Source organism: Biomphalaria glabrata, chromosome 16 (genome assembly GCF_947242115.1).
Source record: "Biomphalaria glabrata chromosome 16, xgBioGlab47.1, whole genome shotgun sequence".
NCBI classification, from domain to species: domain Eukaryota; kingdom Metazoa; phylum Mollusca; class Gastropoda; family Planorbidae; genus Biomphalaria; species Biomphalaria glabrata.
In genome coordinates this window covers 25,143,244-25,170,342 of record NC_074726.1, presented here as the reverse complement: position 1 = coordinate 25,170,342, position 27,099 = coordinate 25,143,244, and the positions used below count along the sequence as shown (strand labels likewise).

Here is a 27,099-nt window from a genome sequence, read left to right as displayed (position 1 = left end):
TTATCATGAATTTGTCCTATTTACCCTCAATCTATTTTTTCGATCAACTTATTTTTTTTTTTAGTTGTTTGTAGGTGTGTTAGTAGTTCTAGTTAGACATTTTTCTTTATGACTTATGTTGAAAAAAAAAGATCTCGATCCATATTGACCATATCAAAACAATCACAAAATTCACATCAATAGAAAAAGAAAAAAAAGAGCTTCGCATTACAAAGCTTACAGTACGCCTTACTGATCGCAACATGTCAGCGCTCATGAAAAAATTCATAAGTTGATATCTAATAAACAATGAAGTTGGTAAGCTCTTTTAGATCTCATAAAATAGACAGAATTCTAGATCTAGATTATAATTTTAGATCCAAAAAAAAAGTACCCTATACTATAGTCTAGAGTAATAGATAGATCTAGTCTAGTTACTAGACAAGTTAAGACTTAAGTAATCTAGACTGTGAGTAGATCTAGTATTACTATTAGTAGTAAATAGTAATGTAAAATATAGTAATAAGTAAATTTAGTATTATTTAGTAAAGGCTAACTCATACTCATGTCACTCATGATACTGTACAACTAGATATAGAATCTATACTAATCTATAGTCGAGTACAGATTCTATCCTACTATAGTCGTATAGTTAATAGTCACTAGTGTTACTAAATTACAGTATTACTACTATTAGTCAGAGTCAGAGGTGTAGTGAGTGTGGGCAAAGGGGCACCATGCCCTGGGTACCACATGCAGCCTATATTTCTATGTGATGTTCATGGGAAAATGGGGTAGGGGCACCAATAAACAGGGTTGGTAGCGCTCCTAAAATCTATTAAAAAATGGAAAAATCCTAAAATTCCCCTAAAAATTGCTAGAATTCTCTTAAAACTTTGTCCTCTCTCCTAAAATTTTTACCCAATACTTTTAAAAATATAATTGTGATTATTTCTTGCTAAAAATGTGGGGGAAAAACAACAGTGTAACTAGGTATTCTGATCGCATGACATTATGGGCTGGCTGTGTTAATGAGCTGACCAGTGACACGTCTACACCTCCTTTCACCCACTTGTGAAGCGCAACCTCATGATTAAAGATGGCCTTGGCTCAAACAAGCATTTCATCCCTCTGGGCCCTCCGTCACCTAAAATCTTCTTGGACAGTAAAAGTGACTTCGCATGGAAAGTCTGTAAATCAACTAGCTAGAAATAGTATCTAGATTTATATCTAAGTTAGAAATAGTGATGATAATTCGCACCTAACCTGAAAACTCCTTAAATTTTAGTCGATTTTATGATGTCTAGATTACTCTAGAAATACGCTAGATTCTAGATTTACGCTAAATCACTAGAATCTAGTTATGATAATTCGTACACAGCTGTGAAAAGCCCGCAAATTTTAGTGACTTAGATCTAGAGTTTAGATTTACGGTAGATTCAGTGAAGATAATTTGGACCCAGCCGTGAAAAGTCAGCTAATTTTAGTGACTTAGATCTAGAGTTTAGATTTATGGTAGATTCAGTGAAGAAAATTTGCATACAGCCGTGAACAGTCTGCGAATTATAGTGACTTAGATCTAGAGACTAAATTTATGCTGAAATCAATAGAATCTAGTGAAGATAATTCTCACACAGCTGTGAAAATTCCGCAAATTTCAGACTTAGATCAAGAGTCTAGATCTATATATACTGTAGTTTTAACGAAAATATTTCGCACCAGCTATGAAAGGTCCTTAAAAGTTAATTCAGTGGTAAAAGCTAGGGAAACTACATAGTTGAAAAAGAAATTGTGTTTGAAAAAGAAAAAAAACAAGGTAACAAAAACGCTAATAGGTCCAATCCCCCCCCCCTCCAAAAGCCATTATTTAGTAAGCAAATGTCAACTAAACATACAAATAGGCCTGTATATTACAGGCTCTGTTTATGAGGAGGATTTAAGCACAGTTAATAAAAGAATAAAACATTACCTCAAATGCACACAATGACTCTAGTATCTATAAGATACACATAAGAACTAAAAATTTACATTTCCACTACAGAGAATACACATTATGAAGGCATCTCTAAGAATGTTTCTTATTTTTTTTAAATGGAATAGCAACCATTTCTAATGTTCTTTAATAAATCTTTAGGAAAAAAAAATGGTTGTTTGAGTTTTTGGCATGAGAGTCAAGTTGTTACTTGATTGTCATAACTTCATTACATTTTCTGTGGACATACCACAGCTGATGATGTTATTTTTTAGTTTTGTGTAGGTTTTACAATGTATCACACAAATGGTGGGACACACACACATACGTTTCATCCTTAAAAAAACTCCTAAAATCTCCTAAAAATTTTTCATGGAAAAGTGCTACTAACCCTGAATAAAGTAGCTGGGCACACATTTTGCTCACTATGCCTCTGCTATTAGTATAAGAATTTATATATAAAAGATCTAGAGTATTCTAGAGGTTAAGCTTAGCCGGCTTAGGTTAATTAGGTTAATTATCATTTCTGAAGATTAGAGTCATAAAATGATAAATTATAGATTATTCTTTACACAGGCATTCTACTTAAACTACTTAGTTACTAGATTAAGACTGACTTTGTATTAGCTTAGGTTTAATTATATCTATGTATTGTAGAGCAGGAGCTGAGATTGGTGAACAAAAAAATGTCTTCTATTTCAGATTTGTCTCTCAGACAACCCAAGTAAACCATGTTTTGTGTTGTTTTTCAAAGGAGTGAAAATTATGCTAGACTGCGGTCTAGACATCAAACAGATACTTCATTACATACCTCTACTTGTGGTGCCTGGGTAATTTTTTCTTATTATAAATAATGTTTCTTTGGTAATCAATTGGATACCAATGAGAAGCCTAGACTGAAGTTTTTGTTTTTAGTTTATAATGTCACTGGAATCATTTCCTATTTTTGTGAATTAATTTAAAAAAAAATGTCCCTTGAATAATAATTGTGTTGCTAACTTCTTGTTTCCTTTCAGCTTTCAAGTATCAAAGGCACATACATGGAGCCAGGGGGGTGATAAAAGAAATCGAGTTCCAGATGATGCTGTGAGTTGAAAACAGTATAGAGTCCTTTTTATAAATATAATACACCTTTACAAATGAAGAAGATTATTAGTATTTAAATAGTTGCTGATGAAAAAAATTTTTTGGTTGTTTATAGGCTCAAGAATTGAAAGAATGTGGTGGACGACTTTTAGTGGATGGCAATCCAGAATTTTCAATACCAGAGGTAAAGAATTAGAAACAATAGTAGCATTAAAAAAAAAGTAGTAAAGTTCCTTTCAGACCCTGTGATCTAACTGTAGAGATTCGAAACCAGGAACCCAGGTGGTGAAGCCAAGCGCTTAAGCACTCAGCCAGAGCGCCACCTAGACACTTATAATAAATTAAACAAATTTTTTTATTTTTTTTGTAATACGTTCCAATTCCTTAATGTCTTATAGCTGATACATTTAGTTTAAAAAGTGTTTCTTAGAGAAAAAAACAAGAAAAAAACATTCTCTTTGTGTTTTTTTAGACTGGTATAGTTGATCTTTCTACTCTGGACGCCATCCTTATTTCAAGTTACAGTTGCATGCTGGCTCTGCCTTACATTACAGAGTACACCGGCTTCAAGGGAACTATCTACATGACAGAACCTACATTTTATATTGGAAGGTATAGATACCATTTAGTATTTATAACAACACTGTCTATTTTATGCAAATCCTCATTTGTAATTTGCTGTGGTCCCTTGGATATCTAGAAGCAGATATGTTTTAAGTCAACTGTACAAAAGATGCTGCATGATCACCACTAGAATCCACTGCCTTTACTTTCTCCAGCTGAATGAACATAGGAGATTCAGCTGCTAACAATACTCAAACCCACTACAAACCATGATTTTTCTAAAAAAAAATTTTTGTTCATCTACATGATAGGCACAGTGGCTGAGTGATAATGTACTTGGCTTCTGAACTAAGGTTCTTGAGTTGAGACAGATTTTGAATTTTGTAGTTTTTAGAATGCTTTTATGTTCGCCTAGCCTTAGTTGACAAAAGTTTACAGCAGTTGTTCATTGCGCTGGCCACATGACACCCTCGTTAACTGTTAGAAATAGATGCCCTTTTTTTTTGATCATTCTCCCCATGTATTGCAAGGTCTGAAATGGTTACATGACCTAAATTTTGTCATTAGACTGTCAAAGATAAACATTGAATTAAATGAGAAATCCCATCATGTTAATTATGAATTGACAATATCTCTCAGGTTGTACATGGAGGAGTTAGTGAAATATGTTGAGAGAAACCCTAAATCCAGCATAGCTTCCCATTGGAAACAGGAAAATATTATCAAGTAAGTAGGTCAAAATAAGCTTCATTAGTTTGTTTATCCACTTTATTATTTGTAGTTAGCAGTTAGTTATTGTATACGTTTAGGATGCTTTCCAACTTATTACCTTTTCTTTTTGTTTGAATGCATAACTATGCACCAATGATGTAATGTTGAGAAAAATTATTATAAAGTATTGTAGCTTACATCCGTCATTTATTTTATTAATGGGGAAAGTATTATTATTAATGATATTATGCTTTATAAAAGTTGGATAACTAAGTGAGTCTTATGGTAATTATGTTGTTGTTTTTTTTATTCAAGATCTATCAATGCTAACATTTGAATTTAAATGATATCTATCATTTCTACATTTAGGAACCTGCCAGCACCTCTACGTGATGCAGTACGTCCTCGTCAGTGGAGGAAGTTGTACACATTGCATGATATAAACTCTTCTCTTTCTAAAGTTCAGCTTGTTGGTTTTAGTGAAAAGCTGGTAAAATACTTTTTTTTTTTTTTTAGTTTTCTAATTGTCATGTTTATTTCCCCTACTGTTCTTAATAGTAGTCTACATCCAGTAGGGGAAAAAACTAGGTTCAGTCTTTCAGATTCTTTACTTAAGTTAGTTTACTTTAATTCTTTCATGTTCTGCAGGATATTTTTGGTGCTTTGACTGTCTCCCCTGCGAGCTCTGGATGCTGCATAGGAAGCTGTAATTGGATCATCAATTCCAAATATGAAAAGGTTTTTTAATATTTTTTTCACTTTGTCTTGTTTGAAGGAAATATGTCATGACACCTAACATCTGCCCATAGTAACCATATAATAAAAAGGCTTTTCTTCAAGTCTGAAGATTAAGCTAAAGATAAAACAGGGAATAACTTTTTGGTGTATTTATAGTTAAGCAAGAAGGTTGGTCTTATTGATCATTTAATATTCTTATCTCAGTGTGTCCATTTATAATACTGTCAGGGGTTGTCAAGAAATAATACAAACACCAGTCTATCAACTCTCATGAAACATTTATACATAACACCAGTCCAGGAAGCAATGTCCAACCTTCCTGGACCGGGAGCAAGACCTCACTAACTTAACACGCTCTCTCTTACATTCAACGAAGACTTAACCATTCAGTTCACAACATGTGCAAGACTGTACACATTCACAACCTGGGAATGCATATACAAGGGGATATAACTATCATACCAAAATATCAAACTAACATTCACTCTCGCCATACCTCCCCCTGACAAATACAAGATGAAATGATTAAAATTAATTCAAAGTTTTTTTGTTGTTGTTTTTTTTTTTTGCTTTATCCTGTGCATGTAAATATGTAAAAAAAAAATTTGTATTAAAAAGAAATTTGCCTATTTACTTGTACAGATTTGTTATATTGCTGGCACATCAACATTAACAACCCATCCTCGGGTAAGTCAAGTCTGATTATTAACATTTACTATAATTTGCTATCATTCTTGTCCATCAACAGCTCACCGTCAAATAAACCTGTAGGTGGTTATTAATAATACTATAATAATCAGTCAGATCACACACATTGAAGTAACTCAAAGAACTCGTTCAGTTTAATAATAGTGGCAATGTCTTCGATTCCGAAGATTAAGGTGAGTGCAATATTTCACATGACTAGGTGAACCCAGTTGCCACCAGCATATTCTTCTGCAGACAAAGCCATTGTCCACTGGCAGTCTATTTAATTTTTCTTTCCATCTTCTGTGCCTGTTTTCAATAATGGCTTTACTGTAGGGCATTCAGTTTAGTGCAATTTAAAACTCAAATGCAATGATAAACAATGGCAACAACATTTAATGCTATCTACTTTCTCTATCTCCATCCCTCTCTCTCTCTCTCTCTCTCTATCCCTCTCTCTCTCTCTTTCTCCATCCCTCTCTCCTCTCTCTCCCTTCCTCCCTTTATCACATTCATGAATAATTGGCACTCTTTTAACAAAAGAAAATGGAATTCAAGGGATGCAAGTAAGGGATGAAATTCATGAATAATTTCCTCACAAACAAACTTGTGCTGATCAATCACCACATTTTGTTCCTAGAAATTATGTACAAAGTTTGTTTTCAAACTTTAAAAAAAAGCTAACGCAGTTATTTACAAAAGATCATGTATTACTTTTCTTTAACTTTATTGGTCATAACTGTCAGTTGTTTTCAATTTCTCATGTAAAGTTTCCCTTTCACACCTTGTAATCTATAAGGTAGATGATGTTAAGGTCATCTGTTTCTTTGGCCAAAGGTTAACAAGCAGGGTTTCATGTGGCTAGTGCAATGACCAACTTAAATCAGGTACCCATTAGAGTTGGGTGGACTCAGTGGCCCCCCTAAAAATCCTGAAATTCAAAATTCCAGTCTTCATCAAGATTTGAACCCAGGACCCCAAGTTCGGAAACCAAGCACTTAACCACTCAGCCACAACGCTCCCCAAATTCTCATATACTAAAATTTAAAATAATTTACTTTTCTTTTTAGTTCTAATATAGAAAAACAATTATCTCCTCAGCCAATGGATCAATCCCCTCTAAAAAATGCTGATGTGTTAATTGTCAGCTGTCTTACACAAACTCCCTTGTCATTGCCTGACCCAATGATTGGAGAGTTTTGTCTCAATGCAGGTAAAAAAAAATTTAAATAGTAAAATACCTAAAAATTTCTTTAATTATCAGTTTTTCAGGGTTTTCTATCTTACCAAATCATTTCCTAATTTTCTTTCTTCTTTATCTCTGGTCCTAAATTTTTTTTAAAAAGTATATTTAATAAATTAGGCTTTCAAAAAACAGTAATGAACTCTAAATAAATGTTTAGTAATTTCAGTTATGAAATAAGAACCAAAGCTTATTTTTACTATAATTATCATATTTTAACATAGAACGATTCACATCATGGAAGGTAAAGTGTAAAAAAAATGTAATATATAAACAATGGTTATGATTATAATTGTGATTGTAAATTTCATTTCGCCCTTCTGGAAATATGATTCTTTACATCTTTTGAAATAAAATAGCTTTGGAAATCAATGAATACTTTTTTGCTATCATATCTTTCAGCTGTGACTGTCAAAAATGGAGGCAATGTGCTTGTGCCTTGTTATGCTTCAGGGGTAACCTTTGACCTTTTTGAGTGCCTGTCTGGTCATCTGGATCAATGTGGCTTGGCAGGTGTTCCCATGTACTTCTTGTCCCCTGTGTCTGACAGTACCCTGGCATACTCAAACATTTTTGCAGAATGGTACAAACTATTTCACCTTTCAGTTTAATTGCAATGATTTTATTAGACTGTTTTATTGGTAATTAATTTATCTCAAAACTGTATCCTGTTCCAGTTTCAAAGATGAGTTATAAATTAATTATTTGCTTTCTAAACTATAAATAGCTCAGATGAAGTTAAGATTTATCTTCCTTGTTATCTATTGATCAGTAAGCTGTTTTATAAAGAAGCTCACTATTAAGTTAATAAAAAAAAATTATGTAAATCTACAGCCTTTTCTCACAAAATATCTTAGTACTTAATTAGAGTTAAGAACCTAATAACTCCAAGTACTAAGATATTTTATGATTAAATGCTATAGATCTATAGATGGGGGGTGGAACAGGGAAAGGGACAGACACTGAAATACTGTATTTGAGATGTGCTACATAATTATATAAAATTATATTAATTATATTTGGAGAGTAAAGGCTGGTTGTAATTAAGACTTTTTATGATGAGACATTTATTGAATTATATTGACAGGTTATCAGCTGGGAAACAGTCCAAAGTATTTCTCCCAGAATGTCCATTTCCTCACGCTGATGTAAGTACAATTTGTTATTATTATTTTTTTGTTATTTGTTTTAAAAATTGGCGTAAACCACTTGGGTACTCAACTGAAGGAGCTTGAGTTTGAATGGAGGTGTAGACTCTGAATATTTAATACATTTAACTAAGTTTTGTTGATTGAACTAAAGGCAGTGTGGAAATCTGCGCTCGGATGCCCCTTACAAAAGAGATTAGACCAGATTGCACTGAGATTGCTTTAGGAACATGGAAGATGTGCTATAGAAATTAATGATGTATTTCTGATAGGTTGTACTTATACATACATTAACAAATGGTAACTGTGTTCAAAAATGAAAGACAAATAAAGACAAGTTTGTCATGTAGTGTAACAGTGGTTTCAATGTTTGTATACTTACATCTAAGTTAAAGATACAAGTATTTATGTTTGATATAACATTTTTGCCTGGTTTGGTAATATTTATATGAAGAGAAATTATCATACATTTTTAACGTTGTCAGTAAAATCTTTGTCAAAAAACAACCCTACCCCCTCTTGTCTGAGTTCTGTTTGATAAGATCACCCTGAAGACAGCTAAAAAGAAGTTGACACATTTTTAAAAATCCTCTGTTCTATTTATCGTTTCATCATGACACAGATGGTAACATTTCATGAAATACAAACACAATCACAAACATTGTTTCTTATCGATGTATATCCCATCTTGAAATGTTTCACCTTGATTGTTGAACAAGTGATCATTTTCTTTCAAGTCTTTGTCTAGTTGCAAGGCCATATTACTGATTGGATAATGTTAAATAGTTATGTATAACCCTCACCTGTTGAAATGAAATGATAATAAAACTGTTTGTGTTCTGTCACAGCTTCTCAGTAAAGGAAGATTAAAAAACTTCTCCAGCATTCACAGTAAGTCTCTTGAGTTTTGAATCAATGTACACACAAAAAGAACTTGAGTTCATTGTCTTTTTAAAACAATACTTCCAGAGCTATCTCCCTGCCCTGAGGATATGTCTTAGATGCTAATCTGAAATCTTAGATGCTAATCTGAAATCTTAGATGCTAATATGCAATCTTAGATGCTAATATGAAATCTTGGTGCTAATATGAAATATTAGATATTAATGTGAAATCTTAGATGCTAATCTGAAATCTTAGATGCTAATATGAAATCTTAGATGCTAATATGGAATCTTAGATGCTAATATGAAATATTAGATGCTAATATGAAATCTTAGATGCTAATATGAAATCTTAGATGCTAATATGGAATCTTAGATGCTAATATAAAATCTTAGATGCTAATATGAAATCTTAGATGCTAATATGAAATCTTAGATGCTAATATGGAATCTTAGATGCTAATATGAAATATTAGATGCTAATATGAAATCTTAGATGCTAATCTGAAATCGATGGGAGGGTTATCAAATTAGGTGCTCTATTGATCCATTTAAGTTTTAAGAATGACTGGAAATTTAAGTTTTGAAAAATAGAAATTTGAACCTTAGATATGTTGCTTCCGTTAGGGTCTTAAATGCTGGGTCTTAGTAAGAGCTCTCCAACTCCAAGTATTTTTCTCTAGGCTAACACCTGATATTGTTTTAAAGCATCTCTAATAGGCATTTTTATTACATCATTCTCCTTTAAGCTAAAAAAAAACAAGCATTGCCTTTTGGCAAATGGTTATCTCACAAGAGAGTGTCCCACACAGCACAACGTAGCAAACAAAAAGTAGTACCTCCACTTAGTCTGTAGTTTTGATGCATTAAATAGAGTTCAAGTTCAGTCATTCAAGAAGCTTTAGATTATATTACTTTATATACCAGGGGGCACGGTGGCTTAAGTGCTTGGCTTCCAAGCCAGGGGTCCTGGGTTTGAATCTCACTGATGTTTGGGATTTTAAGTTTCAGGATTTTCAGGGTGCCTCTGAGTCCACACAACGCTAATGGCTATCTGACTTAAGTAGGGGAAAGTAAAGGGAGTTGGTCATTGTGCTGGCCACATGAAACCTATCTCTTTATCCGTTGGCCATAGAAACAGATGACCTTAACATCATCTGCCCAATAGATCGCAAGGTCTGAAAAGGGAACTTTACTTTTTTTTTTACTTTATATACGGGTATATATAGATATCCTCCCCTCAATTATTGTGATCTATGGGGAATATGATGTAAGGTCATCTGTTGCTAGTGGCCCATACTAAACAAGGGTGTCATGTGGCCAGCACATGAGTCAATGAATGAAAAGGAGATCATTTATTTCTGTGGGAAAATATTATTGCATTTTTGGTTTGAAAAAAACTTTTAAAGAAGAGGGGCCAAAAAAATGTGTTTCTTCTTGAGTCGAAAGGTTTCAAGCTTCATGCTGAGTGTACTTCTGTGAATTTAATATTGAATTAGGATTCTAGTGTGTATTATTGCTTCATATATAGTGTGCGTGCAATATTTTCATGATCTCTACTTGAAGAATTCAAAGATTTTATTTTGTAAAAAGGAATTCTTTTACTTTGTGAAGTAAAAAAAAAGATCCCCAGTTTACAGTGAAAAAAAACAAGACATATTAACCCTTAAAGTGCTGAGCTGTTTTATAATGAGCGCATACAAAATAGAATTACAATTCCGATGTTTAGAGGCTAAACTACCGCACATGTTTTTAGGGTTAAGCTCTGATTCCATGGAAACACTAGCTTTAGCCTGAATTTTATCTGTCTCTCAACATTAGTGTATCATTTGATAATACGCAATAATACTATGTCCTTAATCAAATATTTAAAATAAAACAGGTCTTCAAAAACATGGTTATATTATGGTTATTGTGCATCATATTATTGTGCATTATACTAACAATAATAGCCATTTATCTCCCCTAAATTTGTTGCTTTTGTTTTCTCCCCCCTAGCTGGTCTAAGTACAGACTTTGTCACACCATGTATATTGTTTGCTGGACATCCTTCTCTCAGGATGGGAGACATTGTCCACTTCATTGAGTTATGGGGGAACTCACCATCCAACACTATCATATTTACTGGTGAGTGTCTATTTAGGTTTCTATAATGTGTTTTTTTTTAAATGTAAGAAATGTGTAACAAAAGTGTGTTGTTTTTTTTTCATTTCTATGTTTTTTAAACTTTCTTTTTACAAATATGTAGAAAAAATCCCACAAGTTTCAGTAAAAATATGAAAATGCCAAGTTTTCCAGTAAAAATTGAATATCTTATTAATCATTATTCTATTCTATTCTATTATTTTATTATTTTTTGTGTCTAGAACCAGACTTTCCTCATCTTGATGCCCTGGCACCTTTTCTGCCTATCGCTATGAGGGTAAGTTTTTGTATTCTGCCCCTTACTTTCCAAAATAATGTTAATCCTGACCTGTACTTTAAGTGATTGGAGCTATTTTCTAAACCTAAAAATTTCTATAATCATAAAGGAAAATTCACCTATATCTGTGACACATCGGATATGTATTGTATAAAAAAAAAAGTAAAGTTCCCCTTCCAGAACATGTGTTCTATAGGGCAGATGATGTACAGGTCATCTGTTTCTGTGTTTACGAGAGTGTCATGTGGGCAGCACAACAACCAACCACCTTTACTTTTTCCCCAACTAATGTCAGGTACCCATTAGAGCTGGGTGGACTCAGAGGCACTCAAAGATCCCAAAATTAAAAATCTCTGTCTTCACCAGGATTCAAACCTGGGACCCCTGGTTTGGAAGCTGTGTGCTTTACCCCTCAGCTACTGCGCTGCATTTCTAAACCTTAAAGTTTCTATACTAATAAAGGAAAATGCACCTATATCTGTGACACATCGGATATGTATTGTATAAGGATGAAGTTAGATAGTTTGTGACCTGACATCATTTTTACTTTTTGGGGGCTTAAACTAAAAAGGTAACTAGAATCCACTTAAGCCTAAGATACTCTTTACTAAAGCATTTGAAGAAGAATTATCAAGTTTATGTGAAAACTTATTTAGGAGGGTGTTATATCCTAACTTAAAATTCTTACTATCCTATACCCTAATCCTATATTTGTGTTTTATTTATCATATTTTGGTAGATTTAAAAGATATTAACTGATAGTTGAGAAAATAGTCCTGATACGCTAACAGCTTTAATTTCTAGAGTCATTGTGTAAAAAAACAAATTATGCTCGACACTGTCATAGATGTTTGCATTATTCCAACAGGTTTGTTACTGTCCCATTGATACCAGCCTGAACTTCTCTCAAGCCAATAAATTGATCCGTGACCTTCGACCCCTTCACCTTGTGGTGTCGGAGAGCTACACTCACCCCCCTGTGTTGGAACCTCTCAGGAATGACCTTACTGTTGACTTTGTAAGCTAAACGCTTCCACTTTATAAAGTATATGCAGATAGAATCACTGGTACATGTGCACTTGGTCTTCTTCCTGCTCCTCTAATGGTGCAATATGTCTCCACAGCTTTATAAGATCAATTCTTGGTTCTGAATGGTCCATCAAATAAAGTACACAAGATATAAATATACAATTTTTATGTAATATTAGTTAAATAATTTTATGTAAACCAGTTTTGTAAAAGGAAATGAGACTACGACTAAACTAAGACTGCTTTATTGATCCTTATTTAAATATTTGATAATTGTGATTAAAAATTCTTTTTTAATGGACCTATTGCAAACAAAAACCCATGCTTCCCTATCTATTCTGCACAACTTACTACCTAATTTTGAATCAAACATGGATATCATGTGACTGTATTTTTCGGTGTTATATCAATGGTTGTCATGTGACCGTTCATTTTGGGGAATGAGGTCCATTGAAAATTACAACATTCCATTATATATTTCTAATAATTGTTTAATTATATATTAGTATTGACCTTAAATTTGTGCTTTATTTTCACACAAATTTTCACTAGGATCCATCGCCATTGACATACAAACAGGGGGAGATCTTGTCTTTGCCAGTGAAGAGACAATATGAAGCTGTAGAGATGGAGCCTGAGGTTAGTTGTATTTATCTTTTCTGATCTTCAGTATCTATAAAACTATACTCAAAAATCAACAATATAAAAAGGGGTTGCTAAAAAAATAAGATCTCTTGGAAGTCTCTGGTTCAAATTGATCACTGTAGTTAAATAGGATCTTTAGCCTATTCCATATCTAAGACACTGGTTCACTCTGTCTATGCTTGCATCACATTAGACTAGAATTGCAGAAAGGTTAAACCATGATATTAGCTCATACACTTTGTTTTTAAGCATCCATTCATATTGATAATCCAGTACAGGTAGTACCAATCATAACAATAATCTTTTCAGAACAGATTTTTTTCTTCTTTGTTCATTTATAAAGTATTTGTAGGCTAGTTTTTATAATACTGTATTGCCTCTAGCAATCCACTGCTGAGGACAGACATAGATAGCAAATAGAGAACTTAAATTGGCCACTGGTGCACAATGGTTATGCCTGTGCTGGATGTGACAAAATATGTAGTTCACAGCTGGGACTGTGTAGCCACTTGAAGTACTGCACTCTTACTCTTAATCCTCAAACTTGAAGACAAGCATTATTATTATAAAATATTTCCTTTCAATAGTTCATTTCATTTTATCTTAGTCACCAGAGGAATCTATATGCATGCATGATAAATGATTTTATATTATTTCTTTGATGGCTGAATGGCTAAGCACTTGGCTTCCCAACCTGGGGTCCCAGGTTCCAATCTCAGTGAAGACTGGGATTTTTAATTTTGGGATTTTTAGGGTGCCCCTGAGTCCACCCGGTGCATAACAGTCACAATATAGCTTGATAAACCTGGGACTATTGAAATATGCATACAAAAGACAAATTATCACACCATCAAATAGCTCTGTCTCTGTTGATTTGGTCATATTCATTGTATGGAGGATAAACTAATTCCTTGTTACAGCCATGAGGGCAACTGGTGTCTCCTATCTCCATTATGTGGATGTGATTAAAGATCTTAAAGCTATGGGGGGGGGGGGGGGGGGGGGGTTGGATGTTTACTGTTGGGAAGATGTAGCCCTAGAACTGAATATGTGAAGACGAGTGGTGACAAGGCAAACTCTGGACAAAAAGGTGGCAGTGATCAGCCCCAAAATAAAAATGAGCCAAATGGAAGAAGACTGACACTAACTTTTGATGTTTTGGGGCGAGATTGTTTCTCCATACTAAAGTTTTACAGTCACAAGGAGAAACGCTAAAAGAGTTCAAAATTCTAAAGGATGGTTTAAAATTGCATGAAAATATTGCCTCTAGAAAGAACTAATGAATTCAGATTTCCAACAGGAAAATATTTTACCTCATGATAATAATACCAGTAATATAGTCTTAACCAACAGAGTAAATATTTTTTAACTTTCAGTTAGCTAATACTTTAGAGCCAGTGGAAGTCAAGCCAGGTACAGCCATCGCCATGATTACAGCTGCTTTGGTTGCCAAAGATAACAAGTACGTTTTGAAACTGCTGCCAAACCTTCATGATGTGCCCAAGAAGCGCAGAGCTGATGGAAGCCTACTCTGGCGCAAGCCGTATATATTCGGAACCCCAAATCTGCAAGAGATAGTGGATAGTCTAAAACAGGTAATAAACCAGAGTAGCAAGAGTGTGTGTTGAAACTACTTGTGAATGAAATGTCATGAGAAATATATATTAACTATATGTCCCTTTTGTATATATATATAATCCTGAACAAACATATCATATAAAGACAAATGGATTGAGTTTTTTTACTCTTATATTTCAGAATGGTTTCACTTCACTAAGAGTAGAAGAAAATGATTCTGGATCCATTATCCATTTGGTATGTATCAAATAAAAGTAAACAAAATAAATACTTTAGTAAGTTTAGAGACATTGATGCTTTGTCTTAAGAAACATGTCAAAGATCCAACACACAAGACTAATTAGCTTACACCAATGAAAGGAGGGCTATATGTGATATAAAAGCTTTTTTTTTTTTTACATAATAGATATGTCATAATTCAAGGCACAAGATTAATAATGATGGTAATGTCTTTGATTCCGAAGATTAAGGATGAGTGCAGTGTTTCACATAACTATGCAAGCCCAGTTTTGACCTGCATATTTTACAGCATCTCCTGGAGACAAAGCCGTTGTCCGCTGGCGGTCTTTTTAAGTTTTCTCTCCGTCTTTAATAAGGGCTTTAGACACAAAATTATGTCATGGGTAAAAGATTCTTATCTTTAATAAAACAATGTATGGTCTGTTTTAAACATTTTCATACATTAGCTTAAACATAAGCCAGAGAACCTAATTCTCAGAATACAGGAGATGAAGGCTATAAATACAGGGGATGAAGGCCTATAAATACAGGAGATAAAGGCCTATAAATACAGGGGATGATGGTCTATAAATGCAGGGGATGAAGGCCTATAAATACTGGGGATAAAGGCCTATAAATTCAGGGGATGAAGGCCTATAAAAGCTTGTTAAGCAGTGAAGGGAGAAACTCAATTGTGTATAAAAAGAGCAATACTACAAATAAATAGTAAAACAAAGAGAAAAAACAAGCATAGCATGCAGGCAGAGTTCAGTTTTTAACAAGTCTGATGAAAGGTAAATCTTAGGTTTGAAAATACAATAGCTCAAATCTTCTCAGAAATGTTTGCATTTTATTTTCTGAGTTGAAATTGGAAGATGGAGAAAGGTTGCAGAATTTAACACTTGAGTCAATAATAATAAGGTATTGTCTTCAAGACCAAAGATTGAGGGGTGAGTGCAGTATTTCCTTTGAAAATTCACACCAAGTTGCTACCTATATGTATTTTGTCACAGTTGATGCAGTAGCAAATTTTTTTTTGTGAAAACAGCCTCACAGGATTTCCTCCTTTCAGACAAACTTAGGCGTCAGTTTCCCCTCATTGGCATAGAGAAAAATAGCTACTGCAAATGGCTTCTAAAAGAGACAAGTTATGGGAAACAGGTCGCAAGTTACTTCTGATTTGTGGCACCGAACCAGTTTCACATCTACATACCTTTTAGTGTACATCAACAATGAAAAAGTTTGTACTTGACATGATTCCCTGTGGACCTTAAGGCTGCGAAAGAACATGGCAATCGTTACTTCGCCAAAAGTACTTTAACTTGGTGCTGGGTCATGTCCATCCTGCAACTGACCATGTCAGTGTTACGAGCAGATGAGACTCTTAATCATACACCAAACAGACTTGTATATATAGTATATAATAAGGACTTGACAACAAATACTAATATGTGAATTAGATCTTCGTTTACATTACTCCATCCTCTGTTTTCCCACATTCATGCTATGCTGCGCATGTAACAGTCAGCTTCTTTTTTTAATACTAGACCAGTGTTTGCAGTTTGCAAACTTTTTCCTTGCACATTGAGTATTTAGCAGAAAACGTTGCAATAATTTTTGGAGATGAATTCACATGGTGGCCTACTATTTAATTATTCCAGTATTTCATGGAACACCTATTCAGGCTATGCGGAACACTAGGGTTTCAGGGAACAGTTTGGGATACACTGTACTAGACAATCTTTATAGATGGTCTTATCACCACTCAAGATCATCTTATACTGATCTTTATGGTTTTCAATGCCTACTATTACTTCATGGGGGAAAGAAAAAGTTGGTTATGTCTGGAAATCCCCCAAAACTGGTATGAATGTTGTGGGTTTGATCCCCATTGTGGCCAATTTTATTTGATTATTATATTCTGGAATAACTTTCTTTGTATGGAGTCACAATCAGGGTCCTTTAGTTCAGGGGCAACAATTGTGCTTGTCATGTTAGTGTGCCCCATGAAGCTCAAATGAAAGATACTTGAATATTAACTGTAAATGATATTGTATTGCTGCAGGTGAAAGAAGACTCCTTGATCCAGATAGACAACAACTCAACACACATCATTTGTCAGGGTGAGGAGATCAGACTCAGGCTGAAGGAAGTCATGTTAAAATGTTTAAAACAACTGTAAATATTAGTCATAATAAATATTTGTAAATGTTAATGAGACAAATGTAAATAAAAAAAATTAAATAAAAATACTTGGGTCTTCATTACAATCTTTTATTTACTGAGCAAAATTTAAGATAATTTAAAACAGTAAAAATAAAAATTTCATACCCAAATCATCAATAGTGTATTTTTAAAACTAATGGCAGCTTTAAGTAATAACAGACATCAATATCTCCTCAACATCAAAGTTCTTTGTTTTTTTAAATTTTAAAAGCCTAGGAAACAATGTTAGTCATGAACTCCTGATTTAAAAAAAAAATAATAATAATTCAAAATAACAATAAAACTGGCTGACCAGACCATAATGTTAGCTCAATGGGTTGGGGCCTGAAAACACCAGTTCATTGTGGGGAAAAAAGGGGGGGTGGGGGTGTTTACAGACAGAATCAACAAATAATTCTAATTGTTACATTGTTACTAAACTTATCTTTTTAACTTAACCATTTACAGTTATAAAAAAAAAACTTATAATAAAAAATCAATAGAACAATACATTATTTATTTAAATGGATCTTAATTTACTTTTAATGAGGAATAAATTGCACTTGCTACCATGATGATGCATCCAGAAAATAAATTAACATTTACAAAATGATGTTTAAGAGTTAAAAATGTATGGTACATATTCAAACATCAAAATTTCATTGCATTGGAAATTCTCATGAAAGACGAAATAAAAATTTGAATTCACACAAACACAATATTATTTAGGAATTTTGTCACTTAGAATGGCAGCCATTAAGGTCTTGTCTTTTAGCGTCTGTTCCAGCTCGTGTTCATCCAATTTCAAGGAAATCTATGTGTGAAAAGGAAAAGACAATAGAATTAGATTATTTGAATATCAACTCTTTAGTTGTTTTTGTTGTTTTTTCAGGAAGATCCCTTGCAACCCTTGGGATTCTTTAAGATTTTTTAACTCTTTCTCTCCTAACTGACCATACCAACGTTGATTCCACCAGCATGTGGTAAATAATTACGGAGAGAAAGAGTTAAGATAAGATTTTTAAAGATGAGATTCTTTAAGAAAAACTAAAGAAATATAAACTTTGCTTCAAAAGAATATTTATAAAAAATCTAAATAGTACAATGATGAAGATCAGTTTTTGGCCAGGAAAATCTCAAGTATTGAGTGCCCTTCCATTTGTTACCATTTAGTTTTGGGTGTACATAAATATGTAGATTATGAATCATTCGGGTTTTTATGAATACAACATTTATTTCGATATTTTGTTTAAAAAAAAAAATAGAAATAGTATTATTTGAAGTGACATCTGGTCTGATATGTGACTTAATTTCAAAAGATTTCAACACAGAAATGTTAGATGGGACAACTTCAAATACATGCACTTGATGAAGAGTAACCTTGTACATAGAGAATGAGACATACTGCATGAAACCACCAGGTCAATAGCCTTGAATATGCTCTGATCTGGATTGACAGGATCAAAGCTTCAAACATTCTACAGAACTGAGCTCAGAAATATAAAAACAGGCATCTCTTGTTGGAAAAGATTTTGCCAGAGGTTAAACTGAACAAATGAAACAAGCTTAAAATTAAGATAAGCTATGTTAGAAAAAATGTTCTTTGAAGCATAGGTTTCCTAATTAAAACCTCCAAGTTTATTTCTGAACCATAGATTTTAAAATTGTATCCACTTTATATTTAAATTACAAAAGTTTGGTTCAAATGACTAAACAAATCACCTTGTTCAATCTTGTTTCTTTGGCTTTTTTCATGATGATGATTCCTCTGGAGTCTAACAGAGTCAAGACAGAGTGGAACTCACTTTGGTCAACTGGCACCATCTGCTGACGCTTGCACACATTAGAATAAGTTTCATGGAGCTAGAAAATAAATATATTTTACAGTGTTATACATACACACAATTTGTTGTTTTTCAATAGACAATGTGATTCCCTATGGTTACTGTCCTATGTCCTTTGTTATAGAACGGCTAAGTTTTAGCAGAACTTTTTCCCTTACTAATGTCAGGTACCCATTAGAGTTGGTTGGGTCTAAGGGCAACCAAAATATTTTGAAATTCAAAATACCATTCTTCTCTTGGGATTCAAACCCAAGACCTTTCAGTTTTGGAAGCTAAGAAGTTTATCACTCAGCCACCACGCCCTTTGTACTTATACTATTGATCCTAACTGTTGACAAGATTGTAAACAACTAAATGTTTAATGAGCCCAAAATGAAAACTTACTTTCCCAAGAAGGACCTCCTTGAATTTGCCACTCTTCACCAACAAAAGTAAAGAACAGATGGCTAGTTTCTGTTGCAAGGGCAGGGCATGTTCACTGCCATCTGCTGAGTTAACACTGGAGCTATAGACTTCAGACATGATCTTTGAAATGTGCATGACAGTGACCTTTTTCATGGGCGTCTGATGTCTTTTAGTTGGACTGTTGCAATCTGAAAAAAAAATAAAAATAAATAAACTAATAAAATAAAAATGTAATATAAACAACTATATTATCCAAAACACAGTGTTGCACTTGAAGCTATAAATAGAGCCAAAAAAGAGTAATGATGATGTGTACATTGTGAGATGATTTTCAAGCAAATAAAAATAAATGTCAAGAGTCTCAATAATTCATGAAAGTTGGCAGCATAAGCAAGTGACATGGAAGGAGCTATTTATAGTTAAGTGGATTGAATGCTCACCTGCAGGTTTCAATACTTGCTGGCCACGGACATCTGACTCAACCAGTTCTATTGCTCGATGACAGACATCTAAAGCTTTTCTGGCATCCCCAGCAACTGCTGAAATCTTTCTGGCACAAAAGCTTATGGCAGCAGGTTCTAATACGCTATCCTATGAAGAAAAATGTAAAAATGTCTTTAAATTATCAGTCAAACTGATTAAAAGCAAATTTAACTGCATTCAGCCAATACAAATAATCAATACAGTAACCAACATGAAATGTTGCATTTATCAAAAGAAACAGTAAAGTGTAAATTAAAATCTTACTTGTTGCAATCTGTTTTTAATAATGTCAGTAATCTGGGAGGTGGTGTAGGGGGGGAAGTTGATGAGGGCAGGTTGACAAGATGATGAAGCCTGCAGCCTTGGAAGGATGCGATCTGTTAAGTCCAAAGCATTGGCGATTCCTAAAAAAATACAAATAATCATAAATATCAAATGCGATGAGAAAAACAGGTATCATTAATCATAATAACTTCTCTTTTATCTTGCGTCATATTTCACTTGCCTATTAAAATGACCTTAATATCCTGTAAAGCTGGCCATTCAAAAATCTGGTACAGGACATGATGATGTTTGCTGTCAAGTTGATCAATCTCGTCCAGTACTAAAAGACTAAAAACACACACACATAAAAATATATTTAAATGCACAACATATAAGATTTAACATATAGTAGTTAACCTCACATTGAAAAAATGAATTTCTTAGGACCATTAGCTTGAAATCCCCTCAAAATCATTTACGGCTAGAGTGATTCAACAATAACTTAAACATTAAAAGACGTAAAACCAAACAATTTTTATTGTATGAGAATAAACGTTTTTCTCAATTTAGTAATCTAAGGAAAAGAAGCAAGGAATGTATGAAAATTTTTTTTAACCAAGTAATTGAAAATCAATTTTTTTTTACAAATAAGAATTGGATTTATTCATTTGTGGCAATTTAATGGGAATGTCTTAGCTAAAAGACCACAATTCAAATACTTTTAAAAATGGATTTGTTTGCTTACAAATGAGGTCAAACAGAGGCCATAGTAGAAGATAAACTCTTTCTCTCCGTAATTATTTTCCACATTTTGATGGGATTCTTTATTTTGCACTGTAGTATTTCACTACCCTTTTATGATTAAGCTTCAATAACTTTTTTGTTTTTGATTCAGAAAATGTTTTATTTGGTAAAGAATAAAAGGGGAATGCATGCTCTTTTTATACAAGACAAAGTAAAATTTATAAAATTGAACATTAATTTAATTCAATGAGTTCAAATTAACGATGGTATCGTCAATTAATAGAAAAAGAGTTAATTATTAAGCGCTTCCGCTGTGTCTAGTTCTTGAAATACAACCAAACTCAAATGGAGGTAACACCGAACCTAATGCTGGAACAGAGAACACCGGCGAAAGGCTAACAAACAATAAAGGAAGTCAACGCTAGTGTTGAACAACAAAACATGTTTAATACCAATGAAGGGAACCATCGAATGTCATCTACCTTCTAACTGTTTAAATAATGCTTCTTATTCCTATTATGATAAGAAAAGCTTCTTGTTTATATCGTCTCCTAGAGTGTTATTTTTGTAAAGTTATATCATGTAATCGTCACTAAGTAAAAACTTCCCCTTATTCCCAAAACAAATAACTAATTCCTAATTGTGTCATTACATAATACAACTTTTTTGAAACATTCTGTAAGACACTCAATAAAATTGTCTAGAAGGAGGTAATGAAAGAAACTTACACAGGGTCTTCTACAGATCTGAAATATTTCTCTAAAGCCTTCATAGCTTCCTTTGTTTTCACAGGTGAAGTCCCAAGCTGCTCCAGCAATTGCTTGAACACAGTATTGGAATCTTTTAGCATCATGCAATTGATGAATGCTATTTGATTGGTGTGATGAAACTAAAAATTAAGACAGACAATTATGTATAACATTTGTTTTTAGAGAAGTATCACAATAGCAGATATCAATTATAAATAATTCAACAGAGATGTTTTTAATCAATAACAATCAAAAGTCAATTTCTATTTCACTGTTAGGTGAAAAAACTAGCAGGGAAGACAACCTTTAATGCTTTTTAACAATTTTGTCTTTATTTTAACTTATTTATGGTGGATAATGTGGCATGTGGAGAAAAAAAGACACCCCAACCTATGTCTCTTATGTTCAATTTAAAAAATCAATTTAGTAAATTAATTAACCCACTTATAAAAAAACATGATTCACTGTAACAAATACCTTGATTCTGTCGAGGATATGGCTAACCACTGCTGTTTTTCCCGTTCCTGGAGCACCAGATATATACATGCTGCCACTCTTTTTCTCCTTAATCCTGTCAGTGATAAACTTTTCAATCTCAGACTCTTCTTTCTCCCGCCCAACAAGAAAATCTGGCTTAGCTGTGTGAAGACTTCTTTTGGCTGACTGGTATGGAGAAACTGTACGGAAAGAGAATAACATTTCAATCACTTTTAAACAAAAATTTGGAGTTAGAAAATAACTGTTTGATGTTGAGCATAAAAATTTGAAAACATTTTACTCTTTCTAAAAACCCAAACAAGACACAAGCTCTCAAAACCCCATAGAAGAAAAACAATAGAGAACTGCCTGATCTGCAAACTGCTGCCCAGTTCATCTCAGAAATAGGACTACTCATCTGAACCCTCTAACATAAAAAAATGAGAATGATGAAGAAGATAACATTTTGAGTAATTTTAATTAGCATTTATATCATTTTGTTTGGAACTGCTGTCATGAAGCACCCAACATTTCTAAGTCTCAATGAATGGCAATATATATATAATATATATATATAAATATAATATAATATAATATAATATAATATAATATATATATATATATATATATAATTACCAAATACTTACTGTCTGATTTGTACAGTTTAACTGGCTGAAGCTTTTTAGGGGATTTTTTATCAGGGGTAGAATATGAGCCTGCCTTCTGCTTGAGCAACATAGAAGCTAAATTTTCACCTTTCTTTTGAGGAGAGCCAAACAGCCGTCTAGGTGTAGATTTACATTCTGTCAAGCACAAAATAAAATATTTTATAAACTACAAAATACAGAACCTATTACTTTAAAATAGCAAGTCACCAACAGTTCTTTTAGCTTAAAGTTTTTTTGTCACAATACCTATAGGCACCATCTTAGATGATTTAGGGGTCTGTGGCGAGGTCGAGCAAGAATCTGTAGTAGGTGTTCTGTATTGAAAGTGGGGAATTCTGTTTTCTGGGGAGGCTTTGGGAGTTTTGATGGGAGATACATGGAGATCTCTGAAGTCATTTTCATCTGACTTTCTTTTCTTTGGGGACACCAAAATGTTCAACTTGGACAAACCTGAATTAAAAATAAGATTTGTTAAGATATACAGTTCTAAAAATATACTACTGGAGCACATAAAATAAAGACACTTCACAAGTTAACTAAAAAAAGCAAATTAATACTTTCATAATTTTTCTTGAAAACAAAATATTGAAGGCCTATTTCAAGTGAAGTGTGTGTGTGTGTGTTTTGGGGAGGATTATTTTTATCACAGTTTATGGGGGTGGGGATAAAAAGCTAAAAAGAACCAGATATATACTGAATTGAGAAGTCAAGAAACAATAGAGATGGTATTGGTTAAGATTTATGAGTTTACATGCCAAATTTCAGCTCAAACGAATTAAGAAAAGTTGTCAAATAAATTATTCAAATTTTGTGTTTTTGACTTTCGACTGCGACATATTGTAAAATTAACTATTCTCAGAAGTTATTTAGGAAGATTTTCAACTCACGTTCAGGGGAAGTTTCTTGACCACCACAAGCTTGACATTTATCTGAAGAGTTCGGTGAACTGGGGTGAAGTTTGCTTGAGGGACTTGGTGACTTGTCAACCTTTGTTAAAGACTTTTTAAAACTGAGGCTTGAGTCTTTCTCTGGAATTATAATAAATAATCTTGAAAACCAGATCGCAAGACTTTTTAGATTTGAGAATAAAACAAATACATCATGATCAGCAATGAACTGAGGCTGTTGTAACTCATTTCCATTAATTCAATGAAAGTTCAATAAAACTATATAAACACAAAAACCAACTATTAGAATGAGATTTAAAAGAGATGGCAGTGTAATAGATTGAAAGTTAAATGGTGGTCAAGCACTTGGCTTTCGAATCAAGGGGTCTTGAGTTTTAAACTATGGGATATTAGGTCCACCCAACTCTATAATGGGTACCAGAGATAAATTGGAGAAAGTGGTCATTGGATGTTGTGCTAGCCACATGTCACCCTTGCTAACAGTTGTCCATAGAAACAGACGAGCTTTACATCATCTGCCCTAACGATTGCAGGGTCGGAGAAGGGGTAGCCTATAACTTATGATATTGAAATGTTAGCAGACCAGCTATTAGTAAATAATTTTTTGTAACATCCATTACCAATAAATTTTCTTAATAATCCATCAGCATGACAAGTCTCAAAATTTCATATATAATTATAATTAAACTCATGTATAATACATACTGATTTCCAAAACTTCCTGTACTGGTAAAGAGTTGTCTTTCTGAAGTAAAGTTTTGAATAGGGAAGTTGTTTTTATTTCCTTAGTACTCCTTGGTTCTGAGACTAAACAAAGGAAAAAGATCATTAAATGATTTTAATTTTAAATAATCATATATATATTATATAAATAAATAAATACTATATGTATATATATATATATTATATATATAAAATTAAAGATCAAACAAAATAGGCTGATGCATAACTTTAAATTAAAAGTTTTAAATCAAATTTAAAGAAACATACCAGATCCAACTTTAACTAATTTAAGTAATTGACCACTCTTGGCACTAGAAGGTGTTAAACATTTGCTCTGCCGGACACTTAAACGTGAGCTCTTTCTGATGGAAAATGTTGACAAAATGGATGATTCCATTTATAGTCTAATATGGTGAAAGCTAGATGTTTATTTCTGTAGGAATAAATGTAAAAAATAAGAATAATACAAGTCAACATTTTTTTAATATAATATAAAATATTATATATATATTTATAAGAACTAGATTTTAAAGCATGTCTAGACAGTTGTAAATCAGAATAAATTATTTTTAAGTCAATAGCACCATTTTTACTGCCTTCATAAATGACCTAACAGCCCAGCTAAAATGTCAAAAGCTGCTATATGCATTGCTGGTGTTATTGTCCTTTGGAAATCCAAAAGGAGCGCAACCACTATACAAAAAGTGTTGCAGAAAGACCTCCATACGCTCTGCTCATACACTAAAAAAATGGGGGCTAGAGATAAATGTCTCCAAGACAAGTCTATTCTCTGTTCACATTCGGGACTGTCATTCTTAAGCCAAGTTAAGCAGCCTTTCAGACTCTCACTCAATGGAGTGGCTGTCAGCATGGAGAAGCTACCCAAGTGTTAGGTGTAAGTGTAACTTAAGATTGCTAACTAAAATTGTGTGAGCACCACCAAGAAGTTTCATGAAAAGACTTGAGCGCTCAGGGAAACTTTGCAGCCTTAACAGAATGGACCTCATTCACCAATCGTAAACAAACAATATGATAATATTTATAAAACAATGAAAAAAACTATCTTGTGATAGCCATTGTGTATTTAAAATTAGAATTAGATCGTAATTTGTATAGAGTATAGAAATAGAGAATCATGTGGCTATATGTTGTTTGTTTACGATTGGTGAATGAGGTCCATTGCTTCAATCACTGAATTTTGGAGCAGTCCGATCATACGTCAACTACAGTCTACCTGTGCAAATCTATCATCATATGAGCTATGGCTCTACTGGCTCTAGGCCTGGCAAGATAGTCTCAACTTAAAAGCACTAAGATTTGTCTGTGGAGCTTTTTAGACTTGGGACAAGCCAAATAATCATGGCTACTAGATCTAGTCTATACTCTATAGACAGTTACAGTATTATGAGTATACTAATACTAGTATAGTATAGAAAAGTTAGTATCAGAAAGTATCTAGCTGATCTAGCTATAATGTATAAATTAATAAGACAGTTGAGCTGTTAAGTATAACCAACTAGTTTTCAACTACTATTATCATTATTATGTAACTATTATCTAGAATAATCTAGATCTAGATTATCTACAGTCTAAGTCTAGTATAGATTTAATTAGACCTAGACTAGATTCTAGATCTATATCAGTATATATTAGTATATATAATATTTTATATAATTTATATATTTCACTATTATAGACTATGATTATACTATGATTATAGTATCATTATATTATACTATTTATAAATTATAGATCTCATCTAGAGTAATCTAGATGATAGATCTAGAGTTAGAGTACAGTTAGAGTTGTCCGTTAATCACTGAATTAAGTTAATGATTATATTTGATTAGAAATTAGATCTAGGATTTAGGAATCTAGTCTATCAATATCAACTTTTGAACTATCATTAGACATTAGATTATGAATGAATGATTATGATGAGATTATTACACACACGCATTCTATAATAATTATTTAATTATTCTAATAAATATTATAAACATATGAATATTTAGATCTAGATATCTATATTATATATACTTATAATTATACTAGATCTAGATCTATATATATTAATATATAATATAAATATAATAATTATCTTATCGTCTTATCTATAAATTAGTTTAGACAGTTTAGTATAAAATTTATATATAATTTAATTAATCTAATTTAATATATAATATAAAATATATTTAATTTTATATTAGTCTTATTTATATTATATTAGATGATATTAGATCTATATAGACGGTCTAGTATATTAATAATTAATTATATTATATTATATATTAAGGTTTTAGACATTTTAGACTACTTTAAAATAAATAGGAAACAAGACTAGGATCTACGATCCTACCCTTCTTAGCACAGCTACTTGATCTAGATTCTCTCTAGTTAGGTATTAGATCTATAATAATCCTTAGGATAACAAGAAGTCAATGTGTAAAGTAGATCTACTGTAGATCTCTTTAGTATGTGTAGTGTACATTAACACCTGTTCTTTATGCCCTACTTGGCGCGTATCAACGTTAAAATGCTGACGATTGGCTACTAAGGAAACATTAAAAACACAAACCTGGAAATTATAACTACGCGTACAGCACTGATATATATATATATAAAGATATGCCGAGCAAAGCATTATAGATCAGAAGATCATCCACATATGACGTCTTCTTATCTATAATAGCGTAGATCTGCCTTCTTTGTTTGTTTTTAAAT

The 27,099-nt window shown here is 32.8% G+C and overlaps 2 protein-coding genes across 2 annotated transcripts; one reads left to right on the top strand and one right to left on the bottom strand.

Moving 5' to 3' along the window:
* The first annotated feature begins 98 nt into the window (after window positions 1-98).
* LOC106075723 (integrator complex subunit 9-like) lies at window positions 99-17,169 on the top strand. The gene is made up of 20 exons (XM_056014231.1): window positions 99-297; window positions 2,654-2,781; window positions 2,968-3,037; window positions 3,153-3,221; window positions 3,510-3,649; window positions 4,241-4,327; window positions 4,682-4,802; window positions 4,961-5,050; window positions 5,693-5,737; window positions 6,839-6,950; window positions 7,383-7,563; window positions 8,068-8,128; window positions 8,977-9,019; window positions 11,011-11,139; window positions 11,379-11,434; window positions 12,303-12,452; window positions 13,016-13,102; window positions 14,485-14,703; window positions 14,867-14,923; window positions 16,971-17,169. The coding sequence occupies exons 1-20, from the start codon at window positions 289-291 to the stop codon at window positions 17,085-17,087; spliced, it is 1,971 nt and encodes a 656-aa protein (XP_055870206.1). The 5' UTR covers window positions 99-288; the 3' UTR covers window positions 17,088-17,169.
* On the bottom strand, window positions 17,164-26,918 carry LOC106063250 (cell division control protein 6 homolog). The gene is made up of 14 exons (XM_056014232.1): window positions 26,735-26,918; window positions 24,643-24,808; window positions 24,358-24,459; window positions 23,632-23,772; window positions 22,991-23,194; window positions 22,724-22,879; window positions 22,077-22,276; window positions 21,579-21,739; window positions 20,348-20,454; window positions 20,107-20,246; window positions 19,800-19,950; window positions 19,339-19,547; window positions 18,833-18,973; window positions 17,164-17,924 (listed from the first exon to the last, which is right to left on the bottom strand). The coding sequence occupies exons 2-14, from the start codon at window positions 24,770-24,772 to the stop codon at window positions 17,832-17,834; spliced, it is 1,935 nt and encodes a 644-aa protein (XP_055870207.1). The 5' UTR covers window positions 24,773-24,808; window positions 26,735-26,918; the 3' UTR covers window positions 17,164-17,831.
* Between the last annotated feature and the right edge of the window lie 181 nt (window positions 26,919-27,099).

Bases quoted from the DNA above. Each gene is read 5' to 3' on its own strand.
- LOC106075723 (XM_056014231.1), top strand. The intron at 5,051-5,692 runs GTTTTTTAATAT...TTACTTGTACAG, and splicing joins TCAATTCCAAATATGAAAAG to ATTTGTTATATTGCTGGCAC. The intron at 7,564-8,067 runs GTACAAACTATT...TTATATTGACAG, and splicing joins TCAAACATTTTTGCAGAATG to GTTATCAGCTGGGAAACAGT.
- LOC106063250 (XM_056014232.1), bottom strand. From the start codon at position 24,772: ATGGAATCATCCATTTTGTCAACATTTTCCATCAGAAAGAGCTCACGT. The intron at 23,773-24,357 runs GTATGTATTATA...TTATAATTCCAG, and splicing joins ACAGGAAGTTTTGGAAATCA to AGAAAGACTCAAGCCTCAGT. The intron at 21,740-22,076 runs GTATTTGTTACA...CTTAATTTTTAG, and splicing joins ATATCCTCGACAGAATCAAG to TTTCATCACACCAATCAAAT.